At 46.4% G+C, this 26,350-nt stretch overlaps 1 protein-coding gene across 2 annotated transcripts in view; it reads left to right on the top strand.

Annotated features, from left to right (window-relative positions):
• The window catches only part of EYA2 (EYA transcriptional coactivator and phosphatase 2), a 175,132-nt gene that overhangs the window by 123,098 nt on the left and 25,684 nt on the right, over nt 1-26,350 (top strand). For both annotated transcript variants that reach the window (XM_033433858.2, XM_049699711.1), the window contains exon 9: nt 15,295-15,384. In XM_033433858.2, the coding sequence (XP_033289749.1) occupies nt 15,295-15,384 (90 nt within the window). The remainder of the gene's footprint in view (nt 1-15,294; nt 15,385-26,350) is intronic.

Genomic DNA, 26,350 nt, shown 5'->3' with positions numbered 1-26,350 from the left:
GCTATGGTTACCCACATGTACAGGCCAGGAAATGGGCACAGCGACTTCTAGCAGTCACTCACCTTCTAGTAAGAAGGACAGAGCCCGAGTTTGCAGACGGGTGTCTGGCTGCGGTGGTGGTTCTGAACAACTGGGTCACACTGCCCTGTGAGACAGAAGTACAGCACCTTCCACTCAGCTGGTTGCGAGATTTTGATTTTTTTTTTTTTTTAGCCCGTCACTGATTTAGAAAGCTAGTTTCATTAATAAGGTTGCCCGCTCTAGAATTACAAAGTTGATTGACTAACACTAAGAACCAAGCCTTTCATTATTTTTAAAGGATTTAGAGCAGCGGGTCTCTACTTGGGGCTACTCTGGCCTCCCGGGCGCTTGTCTGGAGACATTTTTAGTTGTCACAACCGGGTGAGGGGTGCTGCTGGCATCTAACGAGTAGAGGCCAGGGATGTCGCTTGATACCCTACAGTGGACAGTAGAGCCCCAACAAAGAGCGATGTGGGGCTGTACTGTCCACTGTAGGGTGGCACTGTAGGGTGACAAAGATGTCAACAGTGCCGAGGCTGACCCAGCCTGATTTATAGAAAGCTCCAGTTTTTCATTCTAGAGACATTCTGTAAACACACAAGAGCAATGTTCATGCACCCACCTATCAGACTCCTAAAGAGCCAGGCCAAGCTTTTTCTTTTAAAGTGATTAAGAGTTCCCTGGTGGCCTAGTGGTTAGGACTTGGCGCTTTCACTGCTGTGGCCTGGGTTCAATCCCTGGTCAGGGAACTGAGATCCCACAAGCTATGCAGCTCGGCCAAAAACAAAAAAAGAAAAAGAAAGTAATTCATTAAGTAATTCTGTTAGTGAATTTGACTATTAACCATGCCACCAGTTTTTCAGAAACACGTCTAAGGAGCTGAGTTCTCACACGACTATTAGCCATCGATGAACTTGCGAGGGTATAAATATTTGAAGGCCACATCCCTAATTCCCAGACATCTACCTCTGCTCGTTACATACATTTCCTTAAGAAAATGCCTTATGAGGAGCACAAAGCAGTGTCAACTATTTCATCATCCAAGAAGCTTTGAGCTGAGAGAAGTGTTTGGAAATCTCCGGATGCCTCTTTGGAGGCACCAAGACTTGCCTCCCCCTGGGAGCACTCAGAGATGCCTGTGGAGCAGGAAAGATAAGCAAACAGTCCGGGAGGGCTTACACCTGGGGCTGGATACGCTTAGAGACTAGAAGTGGGTTTAACGCATAGGATGTCAGAATACAGGCATCTCAGAGCAGAGTCTGTGGTCTGCCCGCTTCTCATCTTGAAAGACCTACCGTGGCATTCCCCCTGAGACCCCCCTGAACAGGGTGAAAGAGACTACCCCTGGTAGCAGCCGACCTTTGATCCCTGTGAGAACAAGATAGTATTCAAATAGAGTTGTGGTTTTTGTTGTTTGTTTGCTTTTTCTGAAAATTACTTTTGCAAGCATTGCATTTGATAACATTAATGGATCTAGAGAGGTCCTGAAGTTGGTTACCAGGATGGGTCTTCCCACAGCTCACCCCTTTTTAACACATACGGTGACATCCTAAAAAGTTATGGGTTACTATAGGTCGGGAGTAGGGTGGTGGGGGCAAGGCTGGGGAACCAAGGAAGGGTTCAGAGCCCTTCGAGGCTGGCTGAAGTGAGCTGATTTCCAATTTCAGCCAAAGTGTCTGGTTCCCAAAGAACCATTCCTGGCTTGCGGGGCAGAGAGGGGGCAGCTGAGAAGTGAGGGATTTACTGGGTAACTTTGCTTTTCCATATCAAGGCCAGGAAATGAGAGGCACAAATGCTCAGAGGCAATAAGGGGAGATCCTTCCCAAGCCCGTGGCCTCTCCTTTTATCCACTCAGAAGCCCAGCAGTTATTAGAAAGGGAAGCCAGCCTGAGACCTGAGAAAAGAATCAGGGCTGAGTTTTGCACGGCAGCCGCCTGCCATTTCTCTCAACTTTGGAAGTGTAATTTAATTAAATGGATCCTTCATTTCATTAAAAGTAGACCTCAACAAGTTTTTTGGTTTGCTTTTTTTTAATTTATTTATTTTATTTATTTATTTTTGGCTGCCTTGGGTCTTCGTCGCTGCGCGCGGGCTTTCTCTAGTTGGGGAGAGCGCGAGCTACTCTTCATTGCGGTGCGCAGGCTTCTCACTGCAGTGGCTTCTTTTGTTGCAGAGCACGGGCTCTAGGCGCACGGGCTTCAGTAGTTATGGCACGCAGGGTCAATAGTTGTGGCTCACAGGCTCAGTAGTTGTGGCTCACAGGCTCTAGAGCACAGGCTCAGTAGTTGTGGTGCACGGGCTTAGTTGCTCCGAGGCATGTAGGATCTTCCCAGACCAGGGATGGAACCCACGTCCCCTGCCTTGGCAGGCGGATTCTTAACCACTGCGCCACCAGGGAAGTCCCCCCAACAGTTTTAAATCAGGCATTTACCAAAAAAAAAAATTCTGGTGGTAATCTGCCTTAAGCTTCTTTTCCCTAATAAAGTACTTTATGTCATTAGTTCCTGCAAAGTCGTATTTCATGAGTAAATGGATAAGATTTTGGTTTCTTAGGTAGCCCTGGGATAAATCCCAGCTCTGTCACTTATTAGCAGTGTGACCCTGGACAAGTCACCTCATTGCTTTGAATCTTGCTGAATCTGTAAAAGAGGGAAAAGATATTTTGAGGAGGAGGTGCGGTAATATACATAAAGCTTACACATGCTTATATATTCATTTTTTTAAATGCTTAACTGAGCATCTGCTAAGTACTGGGCTGTGTTCCATGTCCAAGGGACATAGCAATAGCTCTCATAGAGCTTCCCTTCTGATTGAGAGAGAAGCACCAAAAATCATAAGATTATTACAGATAATGATAAATGCTATTAAAAACTGTAACAGTGTAATGAGATATAGCTTGAGTAGAGGGTCAGCATCCAGGTTACGTGAGGTGGAATGGTCAGAGAAGGTCTTTCTAGTATTGAAGGTGGGAACTGAATGTTTCAAAGGAGCCAGCCATGAAAGCGTCTGGGGAAAGGGAATTCCAGGCAGCGGGTACAGCAAGTGCAAAGGCCCTGAGGCAGTATCAAGTTTCACGAGCTCAAGGAGCAGACATGTGCGTTGGAGTGGAAAAGTGAAGGATATTGGCTTTATTCAGAGGGCCTGGGGGTGCTAGTGGGTTTTAAATGAGGAGGGACAGCTCTGATTTTTGTTGTAAAAGGAGCAATCTGGCTGCCATGTAGACAACAGCTTTGGAGGTGAAGGGAAGCTGGCTGTTTTTGTATGTAGCCCAGCACACAGATGTGCTTGTTTCCATCCTCAGTGATGATCTAAAGGCCCCTTGGGAATAAAGTAAAGACATGACTTACAGTCTAGGCTCAGATAATTAGAAACGGGTTTTTTACAACAAGTGTCCAGCAAGAGATATGAACGTTACATGGGATGCGGGACAATTTTTCATTTTTAATGACTGTCCTACCTCCCTGGCACCCTCTAGTGTGTGTTTTCCAACACCACCAAGCAGTTAACTCAGTTCTGACTCTATCTTCCTGAAGACAGCAGCACAGGTTAATCCCCCTAGTTAAGGGCTCAGTCCCGCAAGACAGCCCCCACTTCAGATGCCAATTGCAAGTCCAGATTGTCACCTGTGCCTCTGACCAACTGGCTATAAATTGGAGGTTCTCATGACCCCCTCCTTAGGTTCATTTGCTAGAGCTCACAGAACTCAGAGAAACATTTACTTACACGGACTGACTAGTTTATTAGAAAGGATATTATGAAGGATACAGAAGAACAGCCAGACAAAGAAGTACATAAGGCAGGGTCCCAGAAGGGTCCCCAGCACAGGAGCACCCACATGAAACTGGGGTGTGCCACCCCCCCAGCATGTGGATACATTCGCAACCCCGGAAGCTCTCCGAATCCATCTTTTGGGGTTTTATGGAGAACTTCATTACATAAGCATGATTGATGAAATCATTAGCCAGGGCTTCCCTGGTGGCGCAGTGGTTGAGAGCCCGCCTGCCGATGCAGGGGACACAGGTTCGTGCCCCGGTTCGGGAAGATCCCACATGCCGCGGAGTGGCTGGGCCCGTGAGCCATGGCCGCTGAGCCTGCGCGTCCAGAGCCTGTGCTCCACAATGGGAGAGGCCACAACAGTGAGAGGCCCGTGTACCGCAAAAAAAAAAAAAAAAAAAAAACCCTCATTAGCCATTGGTGACTGAACTCAATCTCCAGCCTCTTTCACCTCCCTAGAGGAAGACCAGGGGGCGGGGCTGAAAGTTCCAACCGTCTAATCACATGGTTGGTTTCCCTAGCAACCAGTCCGTTACTTAGCACTTTTTAAAACTCACCGTATTAACATAAACTCTGATGTTGAAAGGGGCTTGTTATGAATAACAAAAGGCACTTCTTTTAGTTTTATCTTTTTTTTAAGTCGAAGTATGGTTGAGTTATATTAGTTTCAAGTGTACAACATAGTGATTCTATATATATATATATATATATATATATATATTTTTTTTTTTTTTTTTTTTTTTTTTTTTTGCGGTACGCGGGCCTCTCACTGTTGCGGCCTCTCCCGTTGCGGAGCACAGGCTCCGGACGCGCAGGCTCAGCGGCCATGGCTCACGGGCCCAGCCGCTCCGCGGCACATGGGATCCTCCCGGACCGGGGCACGAACCCCTGTCCCCTGCACCGGCAGGCGGACTCTCAACCACTGCGCCACCAGGGAAGCCCAGTGATTCAATATTTTTGTAGATTACAGCCAAAGTTGTTATCCTACTATTGACTGTATCCCCTGTGCTGTGTCCACTACATGCTTGTGACTTATTTTATAACTGGCAGCTTGCACCTCTGGATCCCCTTCACCTGTTTCACCCATGCCCCGCCCCACCACCCCTCTGGCTACCACTGGTTTGCTCCCTGCATCTGTGAGTCTGTTTCTGTGTTGTTATGTTTGTTCATTTGTTTTGTCAGTTTGGTTCCACATCTAAGTAAAAACACACAGTATTTGTCTTTCTCAGTCCAGCTTATTTCACTGAGCAAAATGTCCTCCAGGTCCATCCATGTTGTTGACAGTGGCAAGAGTTCAAATTTTTTATGGCTGAGTAATAGTCCAGTGTGTGTGTGTATCTGTACCCATTCAACACATCTTTATCCATTCAACTGCCGATGGGCACTTAGCCTGCTGCCGTATCTTGGCTGTTAGAAATTCTGAGGGCTTTAGTAGTAGTTCTGTACCAGAAACAGGGACAAAAACCAAATATATATTCTCTTATTATAAATCACAATATCAAACCGTCCCAAATACCACCTCCCCCCAATTATGATGACAAGCAAAAATGTCCCCCAAACTTCCAAACTACTCTCTAGAAGGAGGTGCCACCTTTGCTGAGAGCCACTGCTTTCAAACGTGGTATATGAGGTCATGCACCCAAAAGAGCAGCATTCTGTGATTTTTTTTTTGGTTGCGTGCCGTGGTAGGTAGACAAATGGCCCCCAAAAGACGTCCAGGTCCTAGTCGCCAGAACCTGTGAACGTTACCTTGTATGGCAAAAGAGACTTAGCAGGTGTGATTAATGTAATCACAGGGTCCTCTTAAGAGGGAGGCAGGAGATGAGAGTGGATAGGAGGAGATACGAGGTCAGCAGTAAGTGGCTGTAGTGGAGAGACCAAAGCCAAGGAACACACGGTGGCCTCTAGAAGCTGAAAAAGACAAGGAAACTGATTCTGCTTGAAACCTCCCAAAGGAACACCTTGATTTTAGACTTCTGATCTCTAGAACTGTAAGAGAATAAATTGGTGTTGTTTCAAGCCACTAAGTTTGTGGTAATTTGTTGCAGCAGCCATGAGAAACTAATATACATGCTTATCTTCATGGTTAACGTCCAGTGATGGTGAGTGCAACAGGTTTGCCATCTACGGTCATGATGACAAGTTTCTTTCTAAACTGCACGCATTTACGTTTTTTTTTTTAAGTTGGGGGAGGGGTAGCTGAATTAAAGGAAAATACTAAGTTAACATAACACAGCTGCTCTCGGGCATGTGAAACTTGCAAAGGCGTTACAAGAATAGCCATGGTTTAGAAAATACCAGGTTAAGCTATTGCTTGGGAATTTCTAAGTGGGGAAAATTTTCTGATGGAAGATTCTGGACTCTGCTGCTTTTTGCTAATAATACCTGAGCACCAGGAGCAAGTCACATCACATGCATTATACTGCAGCAGCCCTAGGAAGGACTCGCTGCCTGTATTCAGGTGAGAACACTCAGGGCCAGGGAGGGCGAACATCTCAACCAAGGTCATGTCCCTGGGGAATGACAGTCCCAGGATTTGAACCCAGGTCCGGCTGACTCCACAGTTGATGTTCTCAACCACTTTGCTTCACGGAGCTTCTTGCCTGTGGCCACTTCCACGCACACCTGGTGAATGGTGAGGGCAATCTGTGGTGGTCATTAGGGGGAAACCATTTGCTCCATTAGGATGACGCTTGTGTAAAGGAGAGACTGTGGCTCTAAGACCAGATAATAAGTGGGACCCTTCCCTGCACTTGACTTAACGTCACCTTGGGGTTCAGAGAGTAAGAGGAGCCATCAAAAGAGAAGACAGTCAGGCTTCCCTGGTGGCGCAGCGGTTGAGGGTCCGCCTGCCGATGCAGGGGACACGGGTTCGTGCCCCGGTCCGGGAAGATCCCACATGCCGCGGAGCGGCTGGGCCCGTGAGCCATGGCCGCTGAGCCTGCGCGTCCGGAGCCTGTGCTCCACAACGGGAGAGGCCACAACAGTGAGAGGCCTGCGTACCACAAAAAAAAAAAAAAAAGAGAGAGAAGACAGTCTTCCGAAGTGCTCCCTGGCAAGGCTCAATCATTGCTAAGATTTGTAGAAGCACTTGAACTTGCCCATGGCCATTGCCAGTTGGAAGTACCTGTTTTTGTATAGACACCGGAAAGTTGTGAGCAGAGTCAAGAACCTTTTGAGCATAAGCAACAGAAACTCAATGCACATTAGTTTAAGCCAAAAAGGAAAATGTATAACCAAAATATCTAGAAGTAGACTTTGGGAACAGCGGGATCTGATCCCCCAATAATTTCATATGAATCTGTGTGTGTTGTCAGTAAGGCTCTGCCAGTTTGGTGAGAGAGATGGCTGCCAGCATCCTCAAGTTTAGGTTCTCCCAGCTCAGCCACCTCAGGGGTAAGAAGGTGCCTGTTTCCCGGTAGTTATAGCTGACATCCTAGGGCCAACTCTACTTGGCTCCCATTGGCCACATGACCATCCCTGAACCAGTCACTGTGATTCTGACCAGACCTAGGTTATGAGATCACCCTGGAAGGCCAATAATGGGTATTATTTTTACTAAAACTTATGAACTGCTAATTTACAGATATGAAGGTTCATTCCCGGAGAGATTAGGTATCTCCACAGTATCATGCTGCCTCTTTTGTTAACCAGTTGGTGTTTTTTCAAAGTGTCTAATAAAGACACTGTGTTGGGGGCCCCCCAAACCACCGTCAGGCTTGATGAGTTGCTAGAAGGACTCACAGGACTCAGAAGAGCTATACTCATGGTTACAGTTTTTTACGGTAAAAGGATACAGATTAAAATCAGCGAAGGGAAAGGCACATGGAATGAAGTCCAGGAAAAACCCGGTCCAACCTTCCAGGTGTCCTCTCCCAATGGAGCACAGACAGTCCAGTTAATTCTCCCAGCACTGAGGTGTGATAGTTCGTGCCAAGTGTTGCCAACCAGGGAAGCTCACCTGAGCCTTGGTTTCCAGGGTCTTATTGGGTCAGTGATACAGGCATGCAGCGTCTGCATGGCAGACTCCAGCCCCTCAAACAAAAGCAGGCAGTCACCATAAATCACATTGTTAGCATAAACTATCTGATCAACTGGTACTGCTTGACCCAAGGGCTCAGAGCTCATCCACCAGGAGCCAGCCAAGGACCAGTCTTGAAGTCAGACCTTTCTTAGGAATATGCAGAGTTTGAGCAACCCAGGCCTGCTGAGTTAACCCTCTCCTGCACAGACAGCCTCCAGATCTTCACAGCAGGGATCCCCAGAGGAAACCAGCTCAAGTGGAGACCACCAGGTACTATAGAAGCTACTGCATCTAGATATTCCAGGGGGCAACGCACCTCTTCTTTCCAGTCACGTGGCTGAGCCACGAAGTCAGGCACTTCCTAAGAGCAAAGAAGCATCATGGCATAACCAGAGGATAATGGAGTCTGGAGTCAGATCAGACCTGAATTCCAGCATCGCCCCACCCTTACACACACACACACACACACACACACACACACACACACACACACATTCCAACAAAAATAGAAGTTCATCATTACGCATATGATGTACTCTGATATTTTGTCATCTATTCTAGAGGTTGGCAAACTTCTTCTGTGAAAGTATGAAATATTTTAGGCTTTAGGCTAGGCTCTGTAGCAGCTATCAACTCTGCCACTGTAGCACAAAAGCAGCCATAAACATTAAGTGAACAAACAGGCATGGCTGTGTTCCAATAAAACTTTATTTACAAAAACAGGCAGTTTACTGACCCCTGGATTCTCTTGTATTTTTTTCTATCCTTTTTTTCTTTTTTAATGCTGGACATTTAACGTAAATGTTCACTAACAGGTTTATAACCTAGACTTTGAAAAGCTCATTTAGTCTTTGTAACAACCCTATGAGTTAAGTAACCTCATTTTACAGATGAGAAACTGGGGCACATGGACATTAAGTAACTTGTACAAGGTCATCTAGTTGGTAAGAGGTGGAATTGGACTTGAACGTAAGCAGTCTGGCTCAGAGCCCACACTGTTAACCTACTGCAAAGCACTCAATAAAGATCGGCTGTTACTATTATCCAACCAGCTGTGAAAAAAAACCAAAAGACCACAGTCATATAAGTTGATTTCAAGATGAATTTGGGGTGAGCCTTTCTTCTGTTCAAAGGGTTGTGATGCTGAATAAATAGTGTGTGGATCTCACCTCTGAATTAAACATGGTAGAATTAAATGACGAATTAAACCATCTGCTGCAAAAGCGTTATGTGCTTAAAATAGAAAACTTGGAAAATTCAGCAAAGGAAATTCTTTATTGGACAAATAGAGTTGTGATTCATTAAAAACAACTTTTCGGTTAAAAACGTGGACTCCGGGCTTCCCTGGTGCGCAGTGGTTGGGGGTCCGCCTGCCGATGCAGGGGATGCGGGTTCGTGCCCCGGTCCGGGAGGATCCCACATGCCGCGGGGCGGCTGGGGCCGTGAGCCATGGCCGCTGAGCCTGCGCGTCCGGAGCCTGTGCTCTGGAACGGTAGAGGCCAAAACAGTGAGAGGTCTGCGTACCGCAAAAAAAAAAAAAAAAAAAAACGTGGACTCCTTTTGAAATGAAAATGGTTGCTTCCTAATCCACAGGGATGGGGAAGTAGCCCTCTTAAGAATACGGCTTAAACTGGAGAGCTTGTGTGTTGGGGGTGATGGAGACACTTGACAGAAAACAGTTGCCATCATCTGAATTAACGCAAAAGTTGATTCAGATTTGAAACCTCCAGGAATCCATATCCCGTTTTCTTCATTCAGGTTTGTTGGACATCAGATTAATTTCGTTTTAGGAAAGACTTGCCCTCTCCCCTCCATCCAGGAAATACAGCCATACGTCACAAAATAACTTATTGATCTACAAGGCAGATCTCAGAGCGGCCCATATGGTGAATGTCCTCACCATCCTCCTCTAATTAAGAGAACCTCACCAAGAATGCGTGATAATTAGGTTACAGAGCTGCATCCAGGTCTACAGCATCTGTCTCGGGCGGGGGGCTGGGGGGGGCGGGTTCCAACGCTCAGAGCATCCTCATCAGCCTCCTAAATGAATGCGTGCATAGCCCACCTCGCCATCATCAAAACTGAACCCTGACAAATCTGTAGACCATTAGAGCACATTGAAAAAATCTGCAGCGCCTTATTCTGATTTGTACCTTCACGGGGAGAGAGCCACCCACAAACTCTTGAGTCAGACAAAGATGACATTCCATCCACCCGAACCCCACCAGCTCCCAGCGCAGTCCTTTCAACAGACAAGTTACAAATTGAAGCCTGTTTTGGAAAAACTCCCCTTTTCTCAGTTCTCCATTCTGGTTTAAATGGATTGTTTTTTTAAGCACAATCTGTTTCTGCTGTTGCTTGTTTAGGAAATTAACCACTGATTTTTTTTTTAATCCAAAGAGTATGTAATGATTAAGAAAATGGTTTTCATGTGAGATGGTACTTTCATAAAGTACATCTTTAATAAAGTACCATCTGATTTGGGGTGTTCCTGCTGGGTTTACAGAAGCAGGTTCTTTGTTTAAGGGGGTGAGGAAGTGGACTGGGGGATTTTGATAATAACCAACTCTTGGGGAGTGCCTGCTGCATACTGGGCCCTGGGTTAGGGGGTTACACGTGTGCTACCTCATTTAGTCCTCCCTGCAGTGTTAGCCTGTAGCCTTTTATTAGCTGAAGAACACGGCATGAAGGCTCCCATATTTTAGGCTTTCTTTGACTGGAAGATGTGCTGGGTCAGATAGGGCGTCCTCCCGCTCCAAGCTGCACAGGGTAACTTAAGCCAACAGACCAGGGTGGTGTGTTTATAGAGCATATTAGGGGCGCGTTCAGCGGGCAGCATGAGATGAAACCCATGTCTGTCATCCTGTCCTCACTCCAGCTGTCTTTCACATTAATTAATGCTGAGCCTCCACTATTTTTTTTTCTTCGTTTCTCAGTCTTTACAACCCTGAAAAAAACATTTTCTCCTTGGATAGAGTGGTCTGGCCCAGAGTAACACTTTGTGTTACTTAACCCCTGGGACAGTTGTGCTTTTCATGGGCTATTCCAGACTTTTCCACCCCAGCACAACTAGTTTTTATCAAGTGTCTTGAAAAGAGGTCCCCCCTACATAGTTCAAAACAATCTAATAGGCAGCACGCAAGCAGATTTTGGGAAAAGCTGAAATAAGAGAACGCTTAGGGAATAGTTGGGTATTCTCAAGGTTCTCCTCAGAAACTTCTGGGTGTCTTTAAGTTTTTGTTTCAATTTTTAATTATACAAGAAATGTTTGGATCCCTTCTCTTTAAAAAACGTTTAGAATATACTGCATAATACTAAAGTTCACTTTGATCATCACCTCGAATTCCTCTGTCTCCTCCTCTCTGCTTTCCGCAAGTAATTGCTGTTCTGACTCTGGGTATATCCTTGCAGATATTTACAAATATATAAGTGTCCATGGAAAATATGTAGTAACATTGTATATGTTTCTAATAAATGGTAATAACATGCAGTATATAACTTCCAGAAAACTTGCTTTCACTCAATTTTTTTTTTTTTGAGGCATCCTTGGTAATACATGGAGGTCTGGTTCATTTCTTTCCACTGAGTTTAGTTTTCCATTGTATGAATATTCTACATTTTATTTCTCTAATTTCCTTTGGCCGGACAGCTAAATTGTTTCCGAACTTTTGCTATTTACAGACAGTTCTGTAATGAACATCTTTTTACATGTCCCTTGTTCACATGTATGGGTCTTTTTCCAGTTTAATATTTACTGTAGGGTAATATTACTTGAGTATGTTTCCTTTTATTTTTAATTTAGTTTTCTTTTAATCCAAGAAATCTATGCATAGAGTTTAAAATCCATAGAGTTCTCCAAAGGAAAGTATTACGAAAAACAGCAGGCCCCAGCGACTTTCCACCCACCCCACCCCCTCTTTCTGCGCAGAGGCAACAACTTTCAACTCTTGCTGATTCTTTGGGTCACCTCCAAATTTCTAAGTAACCTGCTTCTGTGACCACATCTTGATTTTTTTGTTTTTCTGTTTTAGGCATGGTCTCTGGCTTCCCAAACTGGAAGATAAGACTTTAGCTCTCTTTTCTCATCCTTGCCTTTATCACACACATGCACACTTTCTCTTCACATCCTCCCAATATCAGTAAGTCATAATTTCAGCTTTATCGATAGAGAGGATTTGGCTTCTTCTAACTATGCAAATACTTGTCATAGGTAAGCCATTTTGTCTACAATAATTACTTTTCCTGTTGTGTGCTGGCATGGGACCTGACATTTTTCTGAATAAATCCTTTCAGAGGATAAGTCTGGATGGCCCCTTCTTTTTTTTTTTTTTTTTTGCGGTACACGGGCCTCTCACTGTTGCGGCCTCTCCCGTTGCAGAGCACAGGCTCCGGACGTGCAGGCTCAGCGGCCATGGCTCACGGGCCCAGCCGCTCCGCGGCATGTGGGATCCTCCTGGACCGGGGCACAAACCCGCGTCCCCCGCGTCGGCAGGTGGACTCCCAACCACTGCGCCACCAGGGAAGCCCTGGCCCCTTCTTCTTGCTTCCTGACTAGTACATGGAGGGCTGGGCACAGGTGGTTAGGTATACAAACAGCCTCGCCAAGAAAGAATGTGCAATCCTGCAGAGGTGAAATGGTTTGGGTATGAGTAATGTGTGGAAACACCCCCAAACCCCTTTGCCAGGTCACACAACGATTCCCTGCTTGGCCCTGAAAAGTTTGTTTTCCCCTTTTTCTCTTCGTTATTCATGGAGCGCTCTACCCCGCGACTTCCAGCCAGGATCTGGAGTGCTAAGCTTTGGCTGTTGGGGCCCTAATGAGATGTTTCACCTAATGGCTGCGTTCCTGGGCCTGATTCTTCACAGGTGTGTGTGAAGCTGAGATCACCAGCTACGGGTTTTTTCCTTTTTTTTTTTTAAGGGTCAAGAAGGGTTTATGTCATTCATTATTTATTTTTATAATAGAAGTAATGCAGCCTCCCAGTAAAAAAATTCAGTGGGGAAAAGAAGTGTATGGAGTGACAGGTCAAGGCCCCCTTTACTCCTCTCCCAATCCTGGCCCCTCCAGCGCCTCCTCTGAAGCAGTGCTGCTCTGGAAGCAGAGGACCTGGCTTCAAATCCCAGCACTTGCTAGCTGTGTGGCCTTGAGCAGGTTACTCGGTGAGCCTCTGTGCTCTCATCTATGAAATGGGAAAGTACTAGTGCTCACCTGAGAGAGTGTTGTGGGGATTAAATGAGTTAATACTTAGAGAGTGGCACAGAGAAATCACTTAATAGGTATCAACCAGGAATATTACTAAGCGTTGTCTCTCCTTTTAGACCAGTGGTTCTTTTTTTTTTTTAAACATCTTTATTGGAGTCTAATTGCTTTACAATGGTGTGTTAGTTTCTGCTGTATAACAAAGTGAATCAGTTATACATATACATATGTTCCCATATCTCCTCCCTCTTGTGTCTCCCTCCCTCCCACCCTCCCTATCCCACCCCTCTAGGCGGTCACAAAGCACCGAGTTGATCTCCCTGTGCTATGCGGCTGCTTCCCACTAGCTAGCTATTTTCCGAGACCAGTTTCTCTTAACCTTGACTGCACACTGAAATCAAGTGGGGAGCTGTAAAGTTTCCTGGTGCCTGGATCCCACCCTTAGCCATTCTGATTTTATTGATCAGGGGTATGGCCTGAGCATCAGGATTTTTAACTGCTCCTCAGATCATCACAGTGTGCAGCCCGGGTTGAGAACCCTTGTGTGCCACGTGCTCCATATTTTCCACGTGTATCAGTTGGAATAGGTGAGGTTACGCCGCAGTAAAAAACATCCCCCAAATCTCATCTACTTCTTTCTTTTTTAACTGGAGTACAATTGCTTTACAATCTCATCTACTTCTTATTTCTTGTATGTGTCCACTGTGGTCTGTTGCAGCTCTGACTCTCATCCTCTTTACTCGGGAACCCAAGCTAACCGAGTAGCTTTTATCTGGAACATTTAGCCTTGTGAAGTGGGAAGAGAGCATGGTGAACCATGCACTAGCTCTTAGAGCTTCCAAGCAGAAGCAAAACATAACTTCTGCTCACACTTCATTGGCCAAAGCAAGTCATATGGTCACATCTCAACAGGGAGCATCTATATCAGGGGCCAGCAGCCTTCTGCAGGGGGCCAGATAGTATTTTAGGATCTGTAAGGATCTGTCACAACTACTTACCTCTGCCTGCAAAGCACAAAAGCAACCGTAGACAATACACTGTTCAAAAATGTAAAAATCGCTCTTAGCTCGTGAGCCATTCGAAAACAGGCAGCAGGCCAGATCTGGCCCTCAGGCCGTAGTTTGCCAGCCCCTGGTGTATATCATCTTCCTACAGGGAGAAGCTTTTCAGGATGGGACCCCAAATATGGGTAAAGAGTTATGCAGTCTACATGCTATGTGTATAGAAAAGAGAAGGAGACAGAGACGGAGGGAGAGAGAGTGGACCCTTTCATTGTACACTGTGTTTTACACACTATACTGTGATACAGCTTGCCTTTGTTCCTTAATACTATTTTTCTGGATGCTTCTTTTATGTCAGGAGTTCTAGCATGACTCTATTTTTTTAATGGCTGCCTCATTTTCCTGGGTATGGATGTACTACAGTGGTTTCTTTGGTTTGGCTGCATTGGGTCTTCATTGCTGCACGTGGGCTTTCTCTAGTTGCAGAGAGCGGGGACTACTCTTCGATGCAGTGTGTGGGCTTCTCATTACGGTGGCTTCTCTTGCTGCGGAGCCCGGGCTCTAGGCACGTGGGCTTCAGTAGTTGCGGCGCATGGGTTCAGTAGTTGTGGCCCGCAGGCTCAGTAGTTGTGGCACACGGGCTTGGTTGCTCTGCGACATGTGGAATCTTCCTGGACCAGGGATCGAACCTGGGTCCCCTACATTGGCAGGCGGATTCTCAACCACTGCACCACCAGGGAAGTCCCCTACAGTGGGCTTTGTTTATATGCTTGTTTTCGTAGTTAATCCTCTCTTGTTAGATAAAAGTGTTTTTTTAAATAGCCAGAGGAGGAGGGCTATAGCCATAGAGCGATCGTTGTAAGAAGAGAACCAACATCCCAGCTCTCCCAGTAGTTTATACATAGTTTATACTGCTTTCCCTGAAATCACTCAGGCCTCCCTGGAAACACACATTCTCCAAGAGGCTCTCCTTTCCTACAGCCATTTCTGGTTCTTGCAACACTGAACACAGTTGCCATTCCAGGGGCATATTTGTGGGGGGAGGTTTAAACACTGACGAGGGTAGATAGAAATGATGAAAAAGTAGAAGTGAAATCTCAGAAGCTGTGCAACATTATCACCCTGACCCCACCCGGAGACACATCTTAGGCCGTGTGCTAGCCGCGCAGATGAGGACAGACCGGATCTGCCATTCAGGGGTGGGCCGGGAGGAGAGGAGGCTGAGACGACAATGACTCCACTTACTTGCGCTTTTCTCTGGTTCTTCCTAACAGGACACCACGGCGTCCGTGCGCATCGGCCTCATGATGGAAGAAATGATCTTCAACCTCGCAGATACACATCTGTTCTTCAATGACCTGGAGGTTTGGAATTGCTTGATTGCTCATTTCATTCCATAGTTGCTATATTTAATCACCTGCATCTTGTTTGGGGGCAGAGACACTGCCTTTTCTTTTTCCTTTTTTTTTCCTTTTTCGTTTGGAGGCTAGAAACTTTTGCTCACAACCCCGAAGACGGCACAAAACTGTGGCCAGCCATGGCTTATTGGAAACACACTTGACCGGATTCTCTCCCCACCTTCCCTCTCTGTGGTTAATGGGCTTTTCTCTCTGCTCTAGTGGTGATGTCCACTGGCAGTTTTACTAATCCAATCAAGGCTGCGTAGTTTCTTCTTCCTGAAATTTGCTATTTAATAAAGTTTATTAAGACAAATTAGTACAGATCCTCCTGGGTCAGGAATAATTAGCAGTGGGCCAGGATGGAAGCTTTTAAAAACAATTTACATTCTCCTGAAAACATGTTTTACAAAGAGAGAGAGAGAGCGAGTGGTGGGGCCGCGCGGATTTAAAGTATCTGCTCCTGTGCCCCTAAGCAAGTAGCAAGGGAGATAGGAAAAAGGGGGAGAGCAGCTTCAGAAATAAATTTAATTCGTTTGTTTATACCCAGCCTGTGTCAGAAAGATTGGGGAAGAATTTCAAATAGAAAACATATTTAAAATAGGGCTACTAAAGCAAAAGCAAAGGAATTGAAAGCCATGTAATGAATAAGGGTGAGGCATTGTACCAGAAAAAGTCTGGCTCAGGCTAACTACAGCAGTTAAGTTGAGTCTCTCTGAGCTTCCTGGTAGACAAAGCAAGGAGGGAAATGCAGTACACTACTTACCCCTAATGAAAGAGCAAGCAGCTTTCTCCAAGGTGAGGAAAGTTTTTTTGGTTGATAAGAGGATTAATGTGGGAATCTTCTAGCTTTGTAAATTATATTCTCGTTATTGGTTTAACAGATTGAAAAATAAAGGCAACCTAAAATAAAACTGCATGTAAAAGAACAATTCTATTTATCCTAGTAGGAATATTTTTTTCTTAGAATCTGGAAAATCCCTGGGTACTCAACTGTGAAGTAGTAATATGAAGGCTATAAATTGCAAATCTGTCCTGGCCAACTGAGAGCATTACTCATTTATCGTCAGGAAAGGATACAGAGTTTCCTTCCCAGTCTGCAGTCCTAGAGTTCCAGAAAGGAAAATCCTTGCTGAAATGATCGATCTTGTGTTCCGTCCAGTCTCAGCAAGCCGTTTGGGCCTCAGCCCTCCCATCTATGAAATGGGATTGATGCTCTCTGCCCAACATCTTTTTCAAAGAGAGGATTGAGATAGAAACTTGCTGAGGAAGGGGACTTCCCTGGTGGTCCAGTGGGTAAGACTCCATGCTCCCAATGCAGGGGGCCGGGGTTCAATCCCTAGTCAGGGAACTAGATCCTGCATGCATGCTGCAACTAAGGCCCAGCACAGCCTAAATAAATAACTAAATATTAAAAAAAAAAAAAAAAAAAAAAAACTTGCTGAGAAAGAAAGCTTTGGAGCAGTGGAGAATGCCAGTAGCATCAAGGCCCAAAACTATCTCTTTAGCCAAAAGCAATGTGCAAGCTCCCTTTACAAAGTCCTCTTATGTCTTGGGGGGAAAAAAGAGAGAACTTAAAGTTAAATTTTTAAATTAAAAAAAAAAACATGGCAATTGAATTCAGCAAGTATTATGGAGCCTAATATAGTAAAGACTCAGCTGATTGCATGTAGTAAAACCCAACCTGCTTTAGCAAACAATGGAAATTATTGGCCCTTGTACCTGAAAAGTCCAGGGTAGATGTAGTTTTTCCCTGTCTCCTGCTTAGAATGTCACTTTTGTGCGAGGAGGGACGTCTGTCTGAGTCACCCTAAAGCCCCAGGGACCAGGCAGTAAACAACCAAACAAATCCATAAACAAGCATGCTTGTGGTAGTGAAAAGGACGTGAAGAAAATAAAACAATCAGATGTGATAGTGAGTGTTGGGGGTGAGGGAGTAGGGTAAGGGAACAGCATTCTCGAGGGGGTCAGGGAAGGCATCTCCAGGACGTGGCACTTGAGCCAAGGCCTGAATGATGACAGGAACCAGCCAGGTGGAGACCAAGGGAGGTGGGATCAGCAGGTGCAAAGGCCCTGAGGTGAGAACTAGTGTGACATCATCAAGGATCGGCAAGAAGGACAGGTGAGTGCAGTGAGTGAGTGAAAGCAAGGGGGCGGCTGGGAGGGATGAGTCTGGAGAGGGAGGCATGAGCCGGACACGAGCCATAGACATCAGAGTTGGACAACCATGGGGCGAGGGAGCATGAAATGGGAAGAGCCACGTGACCTGATTAATGTTTTAAAATGACCACTCTGGTTGCTGCATGGAGATTAGGCAGTAGGACGGGAAAGGTAGAGACAGGGGGACCAGCAAAGAGATACTTCCAAGCAAAAGATGAAAAACGGGTTGGATCAAGATGGGAAGAAGACGTGGGCTCCGGGAGAATGGCAGGAAAGCTGAGAGGCCTTGCTGACGGGTTGGATGTGGGGCATGAGAGGAGAGAGGAGCCCAGAGGGGCTCCTGGGCTTGGCCTGACCTGGGTGATGGTGCTGTTCTCTGTGGTGGGCAACACAGGGAAGACGGGAGAATCCATCCTTCTGTTGTGGGCACATGAGGTCGGAGGTGTCTGGGACACCCCAGTGACATACCAAATCGACAGACAGATACGCGAGTTTGAAGCTCTCAGGCAGTGACTGGTAGACACTTAGTAAGCACTTTGTCCGTCTTGTTGAACCTGAGGCTCAGAGCCAGGTATTTTTTGGACTGGTGTGTGTTCAAGCCCATGTCTTCAGAACCTTGCCCCCTCTGCTGTTCTGCGCTGACCGCAAAGTCAAAGTCGCACCTCTTGGAAAAGGATCTTAATTACCAGCTGGAGCTACTCAGGGAAGCCAGTTTGTTTTTATTCTCTACATTTTTTTCCAAAATGTCTCCAGTGCCAGAAGCCCCAAGGGCACCTCAGCAGAATTGAAACCATGTTATACGATGCAGAAGTTAAGACACAAGTGAACACATATTGCTTGCTGGTGCAGGGAGCCCCCGCCAAAATCTGAAGGGCAGCCCGGTGGAGCTCCCCAGGGAGGTCCGTCGGGGCTGGAGCCCGGCTCCGGCACGGATGGTCAGATGATGGGGTTTAGGGAACGAAGTCAGATCCCCTTCTGCTCTGAGCCTGCAGTGCCATCTCTAAATAAGGAGATCAGCTCCCACAAGCAACAGCAATTTATGGAGAGTTTATCATTCACCAGGCCCTGCTCTAAGCGCTGTGGATTCAGTGGCAAAAAAAACGAAAATAAAACACAGCAAGATTCCCCCACCCTGGAGGCACTGACCTTCCAGTTGGGGAAGCAGACCATAAACAATTGAATATAAAATGTCAGCTAAAGTGCTCCAAAGAGAGGCCAGCAGAGCCGGAGGAGATGGTCACAGGGACTGTTTTCCTTAGTAAAACCAGGTAAGGCTTCTGTGACACTGGAGCAGAGACCGGAAGGAGGTAAGGGAGAGGACCACGTGGGCATCTAGGCAGAAAGTGTACCAGACAGAGAGAACAGCAGTGCAGAGGCCTTGGGGCATGGTCAGAGTTGGCAAGTTCCAGGAACAGGAAGGAGAGCCCAGTGCAGCTAGAGCAAAAGAGCAGGAAGGACTGTGGAGGGCATTTTGGGGGAGGGGAGACAGATCACGTGGGGCCTCTGGGCCATCATAAGGCTCTGGGTAACATTCTAACAGTGACCAGAAGCTATTGGAGGATTTAGAGCAGGGGAGCAACATGACCTGACTCACTGTTCAGAGGCTCCCTCTGGCTGCCGGGTGGAGAACAGACCAAAGGGGGCAATGGTGGAAGCAGGTGTTTGCATTAGATCGTTCCCGGACTGAAAGGTGAAAGTGCTCATGGGGCAGGGATTCCATGAGGAGGACTGGTCAGAGACAAAGTAGGTGTCAAGTTCAGCTGTATCTCAGGACTGTAGGGATGCGTGTCCAGAGTTTACGGCAAGTGTCTGCTAATCAGTTCAGTCTGCCTTTGGGTCCTGGCTCCACCATCTCCTGGCTGTGTGACCTGTGCAAGTCACTCCACCTCCTTTGAACCTCAGTTTCCTCATCTGTTAAATGGGTAGAAGAAAAGCCCCTAACTTCCAGGGTCGTCAGGATGATGGGAGATACACGGAAGCAGTCAGCAGAGAGCCTGGCACACGGTACATGCCCAAGAGATGGGCCTCCCCACCAGAGGGCTGCATGTGCCACTGGGACTGTGCAAAGGGGGTTTACATGGTACAGGGGCAAATTGTTTAATTTAAATCATTATATGTTTATTGTATGATGAGCTAGAAAAGGTAACTAGGTTGCCCAATCCCCGATTTTACCATAATTCATAACAATACATGTAATGCAGAGATAGGGCAAAGATTATGACAGTGGTGAGCAACCTGGCCCTAAATGACAGCAAGTTGCTGGAGTTTGGGCATAAATATTGACAATTACCCGGCCAACTTGCCTTTGTGCGAGGGCTACTTCTTTTGCAGTAAAATCCAGGGCAGAGGATCCTCATCTGAAATGTCAGCTGGGTTGTGGAGCAAGGGGGGAGGTTTGATTGAAATTCACACACCTGCCGCTTGGGAGCTCATAAAAGCATCCTCGGGCTCACTGAACTGCGCATGTGCCACTGCCAAAGCCAGGCCGGACCCGGCTGAGTGGAGGTGCCGGGGAGCACAGTCCTCTTGGGTTTGATTTCGGGGCTCAGTGTGCAGCGGGGGAGGCGATGCCATCCATCCTCGTGGCCCCTGCGTAAAGAGGTGAGTGGAGGAAAGCAGGGCAGATTCAGGCGAGGGACAGCCCCGTCCTCGCTTTCCCGTCTTCCCTCGTTCTCAGAGCGCAGGCTCTCGATGTCTGCAACCTTATTATCGTCAAGTGGAGAAGGGTGAGTTTGGAAATGGGGAGGGAAGTGTGGGTTATCACACGAAGGGGAAGAACTGTCGGCTCCTAGCAGTCGGGGCCAGGGGTGCCACGTAACCCAGTACTTTGTACAGCCTTGTACAACGAGGAATCATTCCCCGCAAAATGCCAGGGGCACCCCGTTGAGAAACGCTGCACCAAGCCCTTGAGAGTAGTCAGTCAGCTGCACCGTATTTACGGATCACCTAGCGTACAGCACAGTGCAGGCTTCATGTAACTTGCTTTTACTTGAAAAAAAATTTTTTTGTTGTTAAATTTACAGTTTTTCTCTTATTAGTGTTTTAGGGGGGAAATGACTAGCACATTATGCCAGTGATTTCATAGGGGATATTGCTCAGGATGAAACTAAGGTTTTATTTTTTGTTTGTTTTATTGAAGTATAGTTGATTCACAATGTTGTGTTAGTTTCTGGTGTACAGCAAAGTGATTCAGTTATACATATATATTTTTGCATATTCTTTTCCATTATGGTTTATTACAGGATATTGAATATAGTTCCCTGTGCTACACATAAATCCTTGTTGTTTAATTTATATATAGTGGTGTGTATCTGTTAATCCCAAACTCCTAATTTATCCCCCCGTTTCCCTTTGGTGACTACATGTTTGTTTTGTGTCAGTATGTCTGTGAGTCTGTTTCTCTTTTGTCAATAAGTTCATTTGTGTCATACTTTGGATTCCACGTATAAGTGACGTCATATGGTATTTGTCTTTCTGTGTCTGACTTACTTCACTTACTGTGATCATCTCTAGGTCCACCCATGTTGCTGCACCATGTCATCATTTCATTCTTTTTGATGGCTGAGTAGTATTCCATTGTAGATATGTGCCACATCTTCTTTATCCATTCATGTGTTGATGGACACTTAGGTTGCTTCCATGTCTTGGCTGTTGTAAATAGTGCTGCAGTGAACATTGGGGTGCATGTGTCTTTTCAAATGAAGAGTTTTCTCCGATACATGCTCAGGAGTGGGATTGCTGGGTCATATGGCAACTCAATTTTTAGTTTTTTAAGGAACCTCCATACTGTTCTCCATCGTGGCTGCACCAATTTACATTCCCACCGACAGCGCAGGAGGGTTCCCTTTTCTCCACACCCTCTCCAGCATTTGTTTGTTGTAGACTCTTTAATGATGGCCACTCTGACCAGTGTGAGGTGATCCCTCATTGTAGTTTATGTTTCCCTAATAATTAGAAGGTATGGTTTTAAATGTTTAAAAAGGAAAGTTGATTGAAAGGGGTATGATAGGGTGCATCACAAATAGTAGTGGTGAATATTGTTTGAGAAATTGTCTCAGTGTTATCAATTATGTTTCAGTAATTTAAATCTCTGTGTGACAGAAAATGTGTCTCTTACGGAAGGTCACAGTCAAAACCACTTGAAAGCCAATGCTCTAGAGCCCTAGGGATGTCTGTGTTCTATTCTGCACTGTCCAATACAGTAACCACTGGCCACGTGTGGTTATTGAGCACTTGAAATATGGCTAGTGTGACCGAGGCATTGAATTTTTAATTGTATTTAATTTTAAATAATTTTAATGTAATTAGCCGCATGTGGCTGGTGGCTATCATATTGGACAGAACATTTACTTCACTGTACACATTGTAGAAAGTTCCATGAGACAGTGAAGCTCTGGAACCCTAAATTTGTAAGACATGACCTACATTTTCAGTTAAGATGGTGATGATAATAATAATAGTAGGGCTTCCCTGGTTGGCGCAGAGGTTGAGAGTCCGCCTGCCGATGCAGGGGACACGGGTTCGTGCCCCGGTCCAGGAAGATCCCACATGCCGCGGAGCGGCTGGGCCCGTGAGCCATGGCCGCTGAGCCTGCGCGTCCAGAGCCTGTGCTCCGCAATGGGAGAGGCCACAACAGTGAGAGGCCCACATACCGCAAAAAAAAAAAAAAGAAGAAGAAGAATAGTAACAGTAATCACAGCTGACATTTACTGAGTACTTACTAGGTACCAGGCACTGTTTTGTGCGGTTTACATGTATTAACTTGTTTAATCTTCACTATTGTTATCCCTATTATCTCAGTCTGCTCAGGCTCCCATAACAAAACATCACAGACTGTATGGCTTAACACAACAGAAATTAATTTGCTTACCATTCTAGAGGCTAGAAGTCCCAGATTAAGGGGCTGGCAAATGTGGTTTCTGGTGAGAGCCCTCTTCCTGGCTTGTAGAGACCACCTTCTCACTGTGTCTCCACATGGCCTTTCCTCAGTGTGTGTACAAGGAGAGGGAGAGAGAAAGGGAGAGAAAAAGCATGTGCTAGCCACCTCTGCTGTCTCTTTTTATTAGGACACTAATCCTGTCAGATCAGGGCACCACCTTGATGACCTCACATAACCTTAATTACTTCCTTAGAGTCCCCCTCTCCAAATACAGTCACCTGAGTGTTTGTGCTTCCACATATGAATTTGGGGAGGACACAAACACTCAGTCCATAACACCCATTTTACAAATGAAGAAACTGAGGCACAGAGAGGTTAAGCGAACAGCCCAAAGTCACACAGTTGGCAGTGGCAGTATTCAGACCCAGGCAGCCTGGCTCCAGGGCCCTTGCACTTATCCACCGTGCTGTGCTGCCTCCCCCAGGAGAACGATTGCCATCTGGCTGAGAAAGAAGATTCCCAACAGGAAATCTAGACTCTACAGTGCTGTAGACAGTGGGTTCAAAGGGAAAAGGAGAGCAGGGAGGATTGGTGCAGCCAGGAAGCCTGGAGGAAGATGAGCAAGGCCTGACAGCAAGAGGAGGAGAAATTCCCAGTGTAAACGAAGAAGACAAAGATGAAAAACTCCTCCGTCAATCATGTCATCTTCACATCGTATATGCAAAACAAAAGTCACACAAATAACAGCAGCCTAAACCACTACGGCACCTTCTCTTCCCCCCTGTGCAAGGGGAACAAAGCAAAAAACAAAGGATCTGAATGCATTTCTAGAAAGAAGGATGTGGACTGAGGTTGGAGCCGAGTGGGGGGCACAGGTGAGAATGATAAACCCAATCACAGCGACAGCTGACATGTCCTGAGAGCTCACTGTGTGCCAGGCAGTGCCCAAAGGGCTCACCTGCATGCCTTCATTTAACCTTTCCAGCAGTCACAGGAGGTAGATGCTGTTACGTATCCCCATTTCAGAGATGGGAAAACTGAGGCACGGAGAGGTTAACTTGCCCAGGGCTGACACGTATTGAGCTCTTACCCTGTGCCAAGCATCACACGTGCATTTTCTCACTGAAATCTCACAAGTACCATGGAAAGGGAGTTTTTTTTTTTTTAATCTCTATTTTACATATGAAGAATGAAGCCCAGGGAGGTCATTTTTCAAGGGTCACAGAGCTAGTAAGAGTAGAATGGAGATCTGATCCCAGGCCAAGCTGACTTCTAGGCTGGGACGTTTATCTTTCACGGAAGATACAATTATTTATTTATTTATTTATTTTTTCGCTGCGTTGGGTCTTAGTTGCTGTGCGCGGGCTTTCTCTAGTTGCCCCAAGCGGGGGCTACTCTTTGTTGCAGTGTGTGGGCTTCTCATTGCGGTGGCTTCTCGTTGTGGAGCATGGGCTCTAGGCGCGCAGGTGCAGTAGTTGTGGCTCGCGGGCCCTAGAGCGCAGGCTCAGTAGTTGTGGCACACAGGCTTAGTTGCTCTGCGGCATGTGGGATCTTCCCAGACCAGGGATGGAACCCGTGTCGCCTGCATTGGCAGGTGGATTCTTAACCGCTGCGCCACCAGGGAAGTCCCAAAAATACAGTTTTGAGATGAACAGTGAATTGGAGAAGGAATACGGGTCCACAGAGTGGATGGAAGAAAAGAGGCCTTCATAAGAAACAAGATCAACCTAAAGGTTTTGACAGAAGGTATCCCTGGCCCGAATCAGGCGTGGCCAGGCTGTAGGGTGGGCTAGAGGGGGAGCGTTTCAAGATGCTGCCAGAGCTTTGGGAAGGATCATGCTGGAGGGACTCAGAAGTGGCTGGAATCTGGGCAGGCCGTGGCTGCCTGCCTGACACCTGGGCCTGATTGCTCAACGTCTGATTTACGGTTCTGCAGGAGCTGTCAGGGAGAATAATATTTCACCGTGTCAGCGCTGAGCTGCTCTCCAAGACGTCCTGCCCAACTGACCATTAATGCAACACAGGCCACAGCCTGTTTAGTGCTCTTCAGATAAGTTAAACATTTAAACAACACGAGAAAGACAGCCCAGGTTTCCCTCCCAGGGAGCAGGCCCCTCTCTGGCTAGTCTAGAGGCAGCATTAAGCACTCTCACTTTTAAAATCTACCTGCCTTGAAGGAGGAGTGGGCAGGGAGTCCATCTGGGCTTGGATGAGAGTCATTTTTCTAAAGCAAGTTTGTCAACAATTTCCTTTCTGCATTCGTGTCTCCAGGCAGCCAAGGACAAAAAGTAATGGGATCAGACCACAGCAGAGCAGGTTGGGAAAACCCCGGCTGTCACCAGCATAAATCAGAACAGATTTTGATGGGTATTTGTCACCAGGCTTACTGTTCAGAAACAAGCAAGGATGAGAATACTAAGGATCAAAACCTATGGGGTGCTTAGGGCTTCCCTGGTGGCGCAGTGGTTGAGAGTCCGCCTGCCGATGCAGGGGACGCGGGTTCGTGCCCCGGTCCGGGAAGATCCCACATGCCGCGGAGCGGCTGGGCCCGTGAGCCATGGCCGCTGAGCCTGCGCGTCCAGAGCCTGTGCTCCGCAACGGGAGAGGCCACAACAGTGAGAAGCCCGCATACCACCAAAAAAAAAAAAAAAAACCTATGGGGTGCAGGCAAAGGCTGATCCAGACAGCCTTAAATTACATTTATTAGAAAACCAGGAAAATTAATAAGAACTGGTAATTGAAAAGGTCATTAAGGTAGAAAGCCTTTGGCAAGCATGAACAAGAAAAAAAAGAGGGAGAAGAACAGATCAGTAACCAACATCCCGAATGAAAGCGTGGACATCATCATAGGTTCAGGGGACCTATTTAGTTATGAGAATACCATGAGCAGTATTGTTCCAATGAACTTGAAAACCTGGATGAAGTTGACCCTTTTCAGAAAGATGTAAATTATCAAAATTAACCCAAGGGGGATGTTTTAAATAAATAAACCAGTGACCATGGGAAATTGAAATCGTAGTTAAAGGTGTACAGCTCTAACAAAGGCACCAGGTCCAGCTCGTTTTAGACAAGAGTTCCACCAAACATTCAAGGAAAGGATAAATAAATCCAATCCTGCACACACTGCAGAGCAAAGGAAAGGTGGGATGCTGTCTCATGCATTTCAGGAGACTAATGTGACCCTGAAACTAAATCTGGACTTTGAGCACATGACAAAAGGATAAATCACTGTCATCGCTGATGAAAGATGGGACGCTCCTGCAATCCCACAGATACCTTCACCCAGGCCCTGTGACCCTTTATGTAAGTTCCACTTGGCCCTGTCCGAGCTTCAGTTTCCACACTGGTGAAAGGAGTGGTCGGGACTGTAATCGGTATCATTTATTAGGCCAGCCACGTGCCTCATTACACACCTGCAAGTGGATGCATTACCCATATTTCATAATTTTTTAAAAACCCAGGACTTCCCTGGTGGCACGGTGGTTAAGACTCCACGCTCCCAATGCAGGGTGCCTGGGTTCGATCCCTGGCCAGGGAACTAGATCCCATATGCATGCCGCAACTAAGGAGCCGGCAGGCCACAACTAAGGAGCCTACCACAACTAAGGAGTCTGCCTGCTGCAACTAAGACCCGGCACAACCAAATAAATAAATAAATAAATATTTTTTAAAAATCCTGGAGACCTTGGTCTGTTGCCCAAGAGGGCCCAGAAGCAATGACACTCCTGCAGCAACTAGCACATCCAGCATCCAGATCTTGGCTTCAAAACACCATTTTCCAGTGAAAGGAACCAGGGCTCCTTGGAGAAGTGACTGATTCTAGGGCTGGGACAGAGAAGTTACATGATAAACAAGGAGCATCTTATAGTACCAAAAACTAAAGAAGTGCTCAAA

Source organism: Orcinus orca, chromosome 16, assembly GCF_937001465.1.
Source record: "Orcinus orca chromosome 16, mOrcOrc1.1, whole genome shotgun sequence".
Classification (NCBI taxonomy): Eukaryota; Metazoa; Chordata; class Mammalia; order Artiodactyla; family Delphinidae; genus Orcinus; species Orcinus orca.
Note: the sequence above shows the minus strand (reverse complement) of the source record. Positions and strands in the feature narration are given on the sequence as shown.